The 13,107-nt window shown below is 41.1% G+C and overlaps 1 protein-coding gene across 1 annotated transcript in view; it reads left to right on the top strand.

Annotated features, from left to right (window-relative positions):
* The window catches only part of LOC124719697 (exosome component 10), a 152,367-nt gene that overhangs the window by 93,330 nt on the left and 45,930 nt on the right, over window positions 1–13,107 (top strand). Inside the window, exons 10-11 of the mRNA XM_047244904.1 lie at window positions 2,869–3,017; window positions 6,987–7,149. Coding sequence (XP_047100860.1) covers window positions 2,869–3,017; window positions 6,987–7,149 — 312 coding nt within the window. The remainder of the gene's footprint in view (window positions 1–2,868; window positions 3,018–6,986; window positions 7,150–13,107) is intronic.

Genomic DNA, 13,107 nt, shown 5'->3' on the forward strand with positions numbered 1-13,107 from the left:
CTAAAATAAGATTTGGCCTGAAATTTAGCAATTTTGCTAATATGAAGCCATCGCAAAACTGTAAGAGGTTAAAGTAAAGCACGATTTCCATTTATTTTGTTGTTATTGATCTGGTGAATCTAATAAAAGACGTCTCAGATGTGAATCTGCAGTAGTTTTCCAAAACATCCAGAGAAGCAAAGAGGCATTACTTTCTCGCATTGGGAATGCAATAGATGAAATTAAGAGCAACCCTGTGAAATTCAAACGAGCAACAACATCTGTTCACACATGTGCAGCTAAATGCATTGAACTTGGTGGAGACATTTTTGAACATTTATTGTAAATGTATTGTGAAATTGTATGTACACTGTACAACTTCCTTAACACTGAGCTTTGATTTTTCTGGTTTAACGTGAATTCACATGTGCTATGGTATTAATAAAAGCAGATTATCTGACACATTCATAAAGTTTTAGTTAACATTATTACTATCATTTTTCCAAAATTAAGTTCTCTACAACTTCTGTTGAAAACTTTGTGCAATTGTCTGGAATTTAAAAAACAAATCGGGACAAGTAGTTAATAAATTAAAAATTTCTCTGGATGTTCTGGGAAAGAAACTACTGCAGATACATGTCTGGGACATGTTTTAGTAGATTCAGCAGATCAATAACAACAAAATCAATATAAATTGTGCTTTACTTTAACCTCATACAGTTTTGCGATGGCTTCATATTAGCAAAGTTGTTAAATTTCAGGCAAAATCTTTTATGCAGTAACTCCGTAACTAAACATTCACAGACTTATGTTTATATGAACTTTTTTCTTTAGTTATACTTGTAGAATAACATATTAAAATATTTGCATATCTTCATGAATCACCCTGTATAGACAAAGGGACCCTGGTCTGGAAACAACAAGATCTGAAACTTGTAAGTGAAAATCATTGTGACTTCTCTGACGGTGGACCTCTTCTACTGCAAGCACTTTGATTTCCATGTTTTTGGAATAGGTAATATGGACCAAAATGAGAAAAAAAAGTCCAGTAAATATGGGCTCTAAAATGCTTACCATATGAGTATGGGCACATCCTCAGAAGAAGAGATGTGTTTCACAATAGTGAAGATGAAAAAGTGTCCATAGCTGTGAAGGTATGCACTTTGTTTATTGGACATTTTTTCCATGTTTTACCTAGACTGCAGTCTTAGCAACAACAGTACCAGTGTACATATTCTACTGTCAGTGGTATCGGAATGATTTTCACTTATAACTTTTGACTCTTGTCATCTCCAGACCAGGGTCCTGTATCTCTATTAGATACATTTACACTCCTCCATCATCCCTGAAAGCAATCACGGGAGTTCTTTAAAGCTCATAAGGCTTTATTTTGCAAACTCATACCCAAATCTCCTTGTATAAATTTTCTTTCAAATTTCAGTGCATATCCTCCTCTACTAGATTTTTCCATTTTCCATGGGGTCTCCCTTCCTTTCCCTAGTATCACTACAGGTAGCTCCGTCTCATCCTGTGGTCTGACTGACTGGGCCTTCCTTTCTAATCTTCCCCAACCTGTCACTCTCTCCTCCCAGAACAAGGAGCTACACTATCTGATCAAAGTATCTGGACATGCCTGTGCAATGCAGAATTGACCGAAAAAAAGTCACAGTTCTGCTTCTTCGGCCACTGGTGCACTGACTTTTTCACAGTGTCTGCGTCTTCGAAGTGACACCCCCGACGAGCTGCTTCAAGTGGGCCACAGAGACAGAACACTAGAATTGTGAGTTCGTGGCTGTACGGGCGATGGGGCGAGACTTCCTGGCAAATTTTTGCTGTTATGCCAGCAGGGAAGTGACTGCTGTGTAGTCTTGCATTGTCACGCAAGAAAAGAACATGTGCCTCAACTTTTGATGGGTGAACTTACTGAAGAAGTGCTTTTGACTTCTTGAGGGTTTCACATATTTGGTAGAGTTTGTTGTGTACCATTTCTCCAAAAAATGAACCAGAATCACACCCTCTGTATCCCAAAAGATCATTGCTGTGACTTTCCTAGCAGAATGCAGTGTGTTTAAAAGTTTTTTTTCCTTGTCACCGTGTCTTACAGTGCAATTCTGTCAGCTGACCATCAGACTTGGGTTGAAAAAAATGAACCCGAGTGTCATCTCCAGCCACAGTTTTTGCCAAAAACACCTCCCATCCATACTGAAGCCCTGCTACAGATTCACTGCAGATGTTTTCCTTGCCTTTGTGCTGTGGTCGGGCTATGTTTTAGGTAGCCAGTATTCACAAATCTAGTAGTAGCCCATGTTTTCTGTTGTGGTCACCACACTATCTTTACCGACAAAAAACTGCCGACACAGTTGGTCTGCAGTTACCGAGCAGTCATCGCGGACAATTTGGTCGATACCCTGAATGTCGTGTTAAGTCACTGCAGTAGCCGACTGGTTACTCTACATCGCAATGACTGACCGACAACTGACAATGTTTGCCCTCCAGCTTTTCTACGCAAACCCATTACTGGACGACACAGTCGTCCGCCGTAGCATCTCCGTACACTTTTTTCAGCCTTTCACGAATGCAATTAGGTGTTTCACATTGTGCAGGAAGGAATTTTATTACTAATTTCTGCCTTACAAGTAAGACAGTGTTGGCCATTTTCTAAGCTTATCCAGTGGTACCATCTGTCGCTTAGGGTGCTGTCACTAGAGGAGGCTGTTGGAGAAGCTTTCGGTAAGTGTGCCAAATATGTGATCACTAGATTACTGACTTGATAAAGAAGAAAAATAATAGGAAATGTCAGAATCTGTACAATGTGCAAAAATCTATAGTGTATATCCTTTAAAAAGTTGTTGATTTGTTAATAATTATACTGTGCCGTACGCTTTGCAGAGGTATGAGAAGCCAGTGGTGACGGAGCACAGCCACATGGAGCTGTTCCAGCGCCACAAGAAGCTGCTGGACAACCGACAGCAGTATGCGCTGCGCGAGCTCTTCCGCTGGAGGGACAAGATGGCGCGCCAGGAGGATGAGAGCATCGGGTGAGTGCAGCGAGTGGTTAAAACGTCAAAGAAAGGTGTTACACACGACTTCTTCCTATCTCTCTCATGTTTACCCACATTATTACTGCACATTCTTTTAAGTTACCGAACATTTGGTAAAATATTCTTTAATATTGTATTAAAATGCAAATAATATGAGGAGGAGACTAAAATCAATAATGATAAAGGGCTATGTGGCTGTCACTTACAAAAATTGATCCTGTAGTTCCACCTTGTGTAAATGGAGTGGGGCTGCGGCTGGACAAAGACTTGAAGAAAGTAAATACTGATGGCCATAATTTTACGAGTGAACCTGGCAATACTCTGTTGTAACTGCGACCAGGGCGGTCGTGGGATAGCAATGATGGAAAGTGGGGCGGGACCCGCAAACAACAACACAACGGGAGAGGATGGACACGACCAACGAAGGACAGAGCGAATACAACGAGATCGAACAACGGAGTCACAAGGAAACAAACACGTCCACTCGTACACAGAACAAGGAAGCAAGCTGTCTAGTGCGAAGTGAGTTGTAAACTGACGTACGCGAGATTAGACTGGCTGGCTGAGCGTGAGGTAGGCTCTTAAGTACGCTATCGGGGGCGCCGCTATTGGCCACTGGGACCACGTGTTCCACTGTGGCGCCCTACACTAAAAGCGAGCCAGGAGGCGCGCGCTGCCACAGCTTATGGCGCGATGGTACAGAGACCTCTATGGGTCTTTGACGTCCATAACGTCTGGCGCGGATTGAAATTCCGCTGCGCGTGGTACCAGATATTTCACAATTGTTATATATGTATGGGAGTTGCATACTCGACCTAAATTCTTGGGCAGCCCCCTCCCACCCCTTCCTGCCCATCTTCTCATTAGGGTATCATGCAAAAATTGGTAGAAAATACTACCGGCACACTTAAATATTTGTCAGTTGTGTGCTAGCTCACATGGGACTTTCACATAGATGTTGCTCATATGCTTTCAGAGTATGACCTATCTCGGACTCATTACATATTTCTGGCTAATGTGCCTACTCCACACAGAGTGATGACTTTGGGGTGGGTTTGGCCATACAAGGCCTGGCATATGAATGTTTTAGTATTTCGGAAACTACATAATGGCTTGAAAAACTGTGAGGGTAGATGTGACTGATTGGACTGAGTTCTATGTTTGAGTGTTAGTTCACAGAGTGGATAGTTAATTTACAAAGTGAAGGAGATGACAGAACTATTTAGTATGCTTATACTGTAAATTCCCCAATTACAAGTATGGCAGCCATATGTAGACTTATAAATATTTATAATAATTTTGGAAATTGTTAATTAGTGGCTTAATTAGTGAATGGAGGATGTCATTCACACAGAAAAATTAGAACAACGAAAGTTTAGTGTTAGAAGTTGGAATCTAATAACCACAGTGGCATAAATGGTCACAGGAGTTGTGTGTGTTTCCAAACGTTAATACCAGTTACCTTTTAAGCTAGTTAGACGCAGGAAAATTAGAACGTTACTGTAAGACCTGGATTCTTAAATTTCTACTAGGAGGTGTCAGTATGTCCAGTAAGACAGATTAGCTCATTCATAATCATTGTAATTGGTTCAGTTACTCATTAGTTTTAATTAATGAAGTTTCCAGTAAAACTAATTATTGTATTACAGTCAGTAGATCAGAAATTGTCATAGGAACATTCCATTAGCAGGAAATGTAGAGCGAACAACATTTGGAAATATTTCAGCATATTTTTTAAGGCACAGATGAAGGAAAATGAGACAGATGGGGAAAAACAAGTAAACTGTTTTAAAAAGTGATGACCATAACTGTTAAATACATTTATTCCACTATGAAAGAAGATGCTTTCATGGAGAACCATGAATGTACCCAGGTGTGCAGCTGTTCATCTGAAGAAAATTGGTGGCCACAAATGTCTTTTTTCGGGGCTCTAAAATTATGGAAATCACCTGAGGTGAGATTGAGATCGTACGGAGAGTGTGTAAGGGATTCCCAACAAAATTTCTGCGGTGAACTCGAAACAACCTTTCCTACACGAGGTTGGGCATTACCCTGGAACAAAACAGTGCCGCCTCAACTACGCTGCAGGAGTTATCCTGGGAAGCCCTTACACATCCTCCATACACATATGATTTCCATATTTTTGGAGCCCCAAAGAGAGACATTCGTGACTGTTAATTTGTTTGGACAAAGAGATGTACACCTAGGTACAATAATGATTACACAGGCAACTGTACACATTTTTCCATGAAGGCATTGATCATCTTGTCTCACTGTGGGATAAATGAATTAGGTTAGGAAAGAATTTGATTATTAACAGGAGTTTAAGGATAACAGATGCAAAGGTATGAGCTTACTGTGTTACGAGGCAGGATCAGAAAGTAATGCACGATAATTTTTTTATCCCGGTATTGCAGCTGGAATGTTGAAATTTCATGACAATAAAGTTTGAAGTTTGCACTGCAGAGATAAGTATTCTGTCTTCATGTGCAGCTCTGGCAGAAGAAGCCTGAACTGAAAAACAAACATGGTAAGCATATTGTTACTGTCGTCAGCTTGTGAAGAGCAGCAAAGTGTAGTACGATATTTGTGAGTCAGAGAGGATAAACCGGATGAAATGCACAGGATCATATGTGGTGTGTATGGGGACTACCGTATAGACCATAGCAGTGTCTCAGGGCGGTGTGCATTCTTCCCAGAGGGCTATATGAACCTTAGTGATTTGCCACACTCTGGGTGGTCGGTAACAGTTCCAGATCCACAGAATGTCGGAGCCATTGAGGCAGCAATCTTGAACGACTGGTGTGTACAACTGCGAACCTTATCACAGCAGTTCAACATTTCCTACGGTGAGGTGTATTATATTAATTGTGGCACAGTGAAATTTCATAAAGTTAGTGTTCATTGGGAGCCTAAGTACCTGGAAGACTACCACAAGGGCCAGCTCAGATCACTTAACACATTACACCACAGAAGGGCATGACTTTCTGAAAGCAGTCAGCACTGGTGGTGAATCATGGGTGTACCGCTACATGCCCAATATTTAGTGGGCTACTTTGAAGTGGAAACCTGCTGGTTTCCCAGTACAAAAAAATATTGAGAGTGAGTCAGTCTGCTAGGAAAATGACTGTGACACTGTTCTGGGATATGCACGGTGTGTTATTGGTGGACTCTGCTAAACGTGGGACCATTGTGAATGCTGGACCCTACATTACAACTTTGATTAAGTTATGTAGTGCCCTTCATGACAAACCCCACAACAATAATGCTGCCCAGAGACTGGGTGTTTGTGTTGTCATCATCATCATTATCATCATCATCATCATCATCATCATTCGCGACAGTGGCTAGATTGGACTGGGTAAAAAATTGGACTGTGTAAAAATTGGATCTTCGTACAGGCACTGATGACCACGCAGTTGAGTGCCCTGCAAACCAAACATCATCACAATAATGCTGACGGTGTCAGACTTCATTCATGACAATGCCCCCACCCCCCTCAAGATGCTGCTCCTGCTCACAAGAAAATCGCCAGATTTGGGAGAGAGGTGCTGCAGCATCCACCATACAATCTGACCTTACACCATCAGACATTCATCAGTTCAGTGCCATGGAGAAATTCTTGGCTGGCCAGTGCTTTGCGACAGATGTGGAAGCAAAATGGGCAGTCTGCAGATGGCTGTACTCCAACCAAGTGAACTTCTCCAGACAGTGCATACTGAAAATATCATCACGATGGGAGAAATGTGTTGAAAATGTTGGTGTCTGTATGGGAAAGTAGGTAAAAGGTGGCAGCAAAATTAGCATATGTTGCTTTCCAATCTGCCCTCATGTAAGTGGTTATGTTAGGTCCACAACAAGCGTACACTGTTTTGCGTGGTCATCAATAGACAGTTCCTCATCACTGCTAACTGTACTCTGAACCCCTGCTATCGTAGTGTCAGTGTGACGTGTGTGTGTCAACAGGTACGTGCTGCCGAACCACATGCTGCTGCAGATCTCGGAGGTGCTGCCACGCGAGATGCAGGGCATCCTCGCCTGCTGCAACCCCATCCCGCCGCTGGTTCGCCAGCATCTTAACGCCCTCCACCAGATCGTCCTCAAAGCACGAGACCAGCCCCTCGTCCGGGTGAGTTTCTGGACTGGAGGATGAATTGTCTTTATTTTTGGCTCGTTATAGATGTCAGTTTTTTGTATTTAAATGATTGCATGTACGACAATCAGCCGCAGCAGTTGCTACGACCGATTCTTATTGGTTTTCCGTCTTAACCCTTTCCGGCCCACTGGCTACCAATGCGTACATTAAATTTTACTGTCTCTTAGTTGGAACAGAAATGTTTTTCGCCAGATGTCATGTCCACATTTATTAATGTTCACTGTATTTGCTCGAATCTAAGCCGTACCTGAAATTTGAGACTCGAAATTCAAGGGGAGAGAAAAGTTTAGGGCCGGACCTCCAAATCGAAACAAAGTTGGTCCATTGTAATATGAGACACAATTTAGGTTGAATGAATGACGATACAGCTACAGTAGTTTGGTTCGAGTCACAAGCTTAGCAGTTAAGCTTTACCAGGTAGCCATTGCTATGCGTCAGGTGCTCCGTCCGTATTTATACGGGTACCCTTCCTTTTTCACGTGCTTCGTCTGGTTTGAATCGATTGCTTATTTTTCTTTGATCTGATAAGTTCCGTTCTCTTTGTTATAGGTGTTTACGTCACTCTAAGCTGAAAATGCATTATTGTACTGTGTCGTGCATTGTTTGTCGCATTCTGATAATGTGTGTTTACGGCCTGTCCCCGATCGCGGCTCGGCTTGCTTTTGTGCGTGCTACCGCCGCTTACAAAAAAAAAAAAAAAAAAAAAAAAGGAGAGAGAGAGAGGGGGAGAGAGAGAGAGAGAGAGGAATTGTCTCATTAGCGAAACAATGACAAGAGCCTGCTATTTGTTGTTACTTACACTGCTGCTTTCTTTGATAATGATCAACAAGAACCAAATAATAGACTGCGTATGATAGAAGATGTTCTGAATGAGATTCTAGCTAAAGTTTTTCTCCATTTGAAAATGTTTGCAGATGCCTCTTTTGTACATTACATTCTGCACAGAAATCAGAGTCATCTTAGATTTAAAAATCTAGTCAATTGCCGTGCTTCATTTCTGACTGTATCACTATTAGGCATAAGAATAATACGAATATAAACATGACATGATATGTATATTCTTCCGCGTTTGCTGTTGTCTCTCACTAGTTTCGTAGTTTATTAGGCTGACAGAATTTAAATGAGATAGCAGCAAACACGAAAGAATACATGCAAAATGTTTATATTCGTGTTATTCTTATGGTTATTCTTATCGTAAAGAGAATACTGGATGTGATTCACAATTCATAAAAGTTCCTATTAGCAACCATCTCTTGTCACAGGTAGGAAAGAATTCAGAACATAGATTTGGCCATATTGACAAGCATCCCAAACAGTCTTGCCAGTCGGACCATTGAAATGCTGCTACATTTGAAGATGAACAATACGGAATTTGTGTTTACTTCGTTGGATAATGTATAAAAATGCAGTGATCGAAACTTGGAGCGGAGAAAAAAAGCTCTTCTTCCACCTTTTTTTAAATTTTTTTACTGACGCAGAGATTTTGGCGCCAGTATTTATCTTTATGCCTGCAAAGCATGCCTGTGTAGCGCTACATTATTCGATGACTGAAGTTAGTTGTGGCGGCACCTACCAACATTCATCAGAATTTCTGCTTACTTTGCACTCGATTCTAAGCCGCAGGCGGTTTTTTTGGATTACAAAAACCGGAAAAAAAAGTGTGTCTTAGATTCGAGTAAATATGGCAATCTCTGTATAATGTACATCTGTTGTCAGCTGTTGGGTTTCACTATAAAAATATCAACAAGTCAGTGTAGCCGTGCGCAGTAGCTTTTGAGCACCAGAATACACAGAAATGGTTGGCTAGTTATATTCCACTGTATAATTCAGTATTATTATTGTTATATTGCATGGTAGTTATAGAATGATCAGTTTATTTATAAGAACAGTGAATATTTCAAAATTAGTTATTTTAGTCCATAAAAAGAAGCAAAGTGTACGAAGTATATTTTGAAAATGGGTACATATTTTTGTATACATTTTGGATCTAAAATCATTAAAAGGTCACCTATGAGCATTACAGCTTAAAGAAAAAATTTCCTTCCTCCAGAATGTGTTAAGCTTACAGCAAATAGGGAGTATGCTTCACCAGATACGTCTCACTTTTGTGTATAAAGCAGTTTCTGTGCTCATTCTGGAAATATCAGACACACAATTGGTACCAAATTGTAAAGAGAGATGGGAAGGGGGAAAAAAATATAGAACCACTAGAAACACAACACATTACTGTGCCTAATATGGTGTAAGAAAACCGTTGGTATTCATAACAGATTCCCGTCATCTCAATAGATAAATAAGAGTCCCGTATTGCTTTTAAGGGAATCTTATATCATTCTTCTTGCAAATTAGTAGCAAGTCCAGGTAATGATGATGGAGATAGGCAACGATCAAGCACCCTTGTCTCGGAAATAGACAGCAAACTGCCATCAACTCTTTGAATGAAGCACTATATATGAAATATATATAGCTGTATATGAAATGTACGTCTGGAATACAGAATTGTATGGTAGTGAAACATAGACAGTGGGAAAACCAGAATAGAAGAGAATCAAAGCATTTGAGATGTGGTGCTACAGACGAATGTTGAAACTTAGGTGGACTGATAAGGTAAGGAATGAGGAGGGTCCGTGCAGAATCTGACAGGAAAAGAACATGTGGAAAATACTGATAAGGAGAAGGGACAGGATGATAGGACATCTTTTAAGACATGAGGGAATGACTTCCATGGTACTAGAGGGAGCTGTAGAGGGCAACAACTGTACAGGAAGACAGAGATTGGAATACCCAGCAAATAATTGAGGATGTAGGTTGCAAGTGCTAGTATGAGATGATGAGGTTAGCACGAGAGAGGAATTTGTGGCGGGCCACATCAAACCACTCAGAAGACTGATGGAAAAAAAGACTTTTTTGTTTATTTGGAGAGATGCATATGGGATCTGAAGATAGCATAATGAAATGCTGAAACTGGTAGCCTGCAAAATAAAGTAAAAACTGCTGTTGGTGAATTTCATTGGCACTGACAATTATTTAACCAGACGATGTCCCCTGTCCGTAATGCACCAACAGAGACAACTGATCGTCGTGTCCATGCAACCACTCCTGGACGACAGCATCCCTGTCATGTTGGAACACAGCACCACCATTGGGGAACAAACATTGTGCCACGGAATGGACCTGATCAGCCAAAATGGTCACATGATACTTGGCAGTTATGCGACCTTTGCAGAGTAACCACGGGACCCATGGAATACCAGGGTATGTCTGCCCGAATCATCACCAAACCCTCTGCTATGTTTCACTCTTTGCAACAGGCAGTCTGCATCACAGGTGTGGGGCAGTGTACGCCAGTTGTAAACTCGCCAGACATTGGAAGCAGTGTGGAACAAGACTGATCCACCCAAACAACTTTCATCCATTGCTCCGCAGTTCAGGTATTATGGCTTCAGCACCACGTTTTCTGAGAAAGAGGTTTCTTCATGTCGTTTTGTTGCTGTCAGAGTTTGCAAATGCGACATTCAGTTCCGCAGTAACTTTGCTGTCTGTTGTCCTCATAATTTTTGTAACAATCCTCTTCAGTGACCTTCTGTCACGGTCACTCGACGTGCACACTCTCTTGTCTACTTCGTAACTTAGATTTGATGTTTCTATGCTTTTCCTAAGTGCACAATAAACCCTTGGTACGGTGCCTCTTGGAACATCAGACACGTAAGCTACCTTGATTATGAATGCACCCATCGTACAAGTGCTGACAATTTGCCCACATTTGAATTCACTTAGCACACACATGTTGTTGTTGTTGTGGTCTTCAGTCCTGAGACTGGTTTGATGCAGCTCTCCATGCTACTCTATCCTGTGCAAGCTTCTTCATCTCCCAGTACTTACTGCAACTTACATCCTTCTGAATCTGCTTAGTGTATTCATCTCTTGGTCTCCCTCTACGATTTTTACCCTCCACGCTGCCTTCCAATGATGAATTTGTGATCCCTTGATGCCTCTGAACATGCCCTACCAACCGGTCCCTTCTTCTAGTCAAGTTGTGCCACAAACTCCTCTTCTCCCCAATTCTATTCAATACCTCCTCATTAGTTATATGATCTACCCATCTAATCTTCAGCATTCTTCTGTAGAACCACATTTCGAAAGTTTCTATTCTCTTCTTGTCCAAACTATTTATCGTCCATGTTTCACTTCCATACATGGCTACACTCCATACAAATACTTACAGAAACGACTACCTGACACTTAAATCTATACTCGATGTTAACAAATTCCTCTTCTTCAGAAACGCTTTCCTTGCCGTTGCCAGTCTACATTTTATATCCTCCCTACTTCGACCATCATCAGTTATTTTGCTCCCCAAATAGCAAAACTCCTTTACTACATTAAGTGTCTCATTTCCTAATATAATTCCCTCAGCATCACCAGACTTAATTTGACTACATTCCATTATCCTCGTTTTGCTTTTGTTGATGTTCATCTTATATCCTCCTTTCAAGACACTGTCCATTCCGTTCAGCTGCTCTTCCAAGTCCTTTGCTGTCTCTTGACAGAATACAATGTCATCGGCAAACCTCATAGTTTTTATTTCTTCTCCATGGCTTTTAATACCTACTCCGAATTTTTCTTTTGTTTCCTTTACTGCTTGCTCAATATACAGATTGAATAACATCGGGGAGAGGCTACAACCCTGTCTCACTCCCTTCCCAACCACTGCTTCCCTTTCGTGCCCCTCAACTCGTGTAACTGCCATCTGGTTTCTGTGCAAATTGTAAATAGCCTTTCGCTTCCTGTATTTTACCCCTGACACCTTTAGAATTTGAAAGAGAGTATTCCAGTCAACATTGTCAAAAGCTTTCTCTAAGTCCACAAATGCTAGAAATATAGGTTTGCCTTTCCTTAATCTTTCTTCTAAGGTAAGGCGTAAGGTCAGTGTTGCCTCACGTGTTCCAACATTTCTACAGAATCCAAACTGATCTTCCCCGAGATTGGCTTCTACCAGTTTTTCCATTCGTTTGTAAAGAATTCGCATTAGTATTTTGCAGCTGTGACTTATTAAACTGATCATTTGGTAATTTTCACATCTGTCAACACCTGCTTTCTTTGGAATTGGAAGTATTATATTCTTCTTGAAGTCTGAGGGTATTTCGCCTGTCTCATACATCTTGCTCACCAGATGGTAAGAGTTTTGTCAGGATTGGCTCTCCCAAGGCCGTCAGTAGTTCTAATGGAATGTTGTCTACTCCCGGGGCCTTGTTTCGACTCAGGTCTTTCAGTGCTCTGTCAAACTCTTCACGCAGTATTGTATCTCCCATTTAATCTTCATCTACATCCTCTTCCAATTCCATAATATTGTCCTCAAGTACATCACACTTGTATAGACCCTCTTTATACTCCTTCCACCTTTCTGCATTCCCTTCTTTGCTTAGAACTGGGTTTCCACCTGAGCTCTTGATGTTCATACAAGTGGTTCTCTTTTCTCGAAAGGTCTCTTTAATTTTCCTGTAGGCAGTATCTATCTTACCCCTAGTGAGACATAACGTACTCACAACTAAGTAGAACACAGTTCTCACGATGACTGACACTTGCAACATATTGGAAACATTGTGCAGGTGTGGTTCGTGGTCAAATACGACAGTGCAACATGCAGGCTTGGCTGGCATCTGAGTTTATGTTCAAGCACGCATTTCTCACAACATAGCCATATATTTTTGTACATTATGTATCTATATTTGCAGAATAAGCACAGAAGGTGCGCTCTGTAAATCAAACAAAAATGCATACGGTGAAGAATACAGTTTTATTTTCAGTAAGCTTAAGACGGAAAAATTGTCAGTGTTAATCCTTCTGATTGTTTGCCATCCTGTGCTCAGTCAGTCTGCATCCTGACTGTTTAATGCCACCTGCTCCCTAAGCAGTGTTCTTCGGTTGTAA

Source organism: Schistocerca piceifrons, chromosome 11, assembly GCF_021461385.2.
Source record: "Schistocerca piceifrons isolate TAMUIC-IGC-003096 chromosome 11, iqSchPice1.1, whole genome shotgun sequence".
NCBI lineage: Eukaryota > Metazoa > Arthropoda > Insecta > Orthoptera > Acrididae > Schistocerca > Schistocerca piceifrons.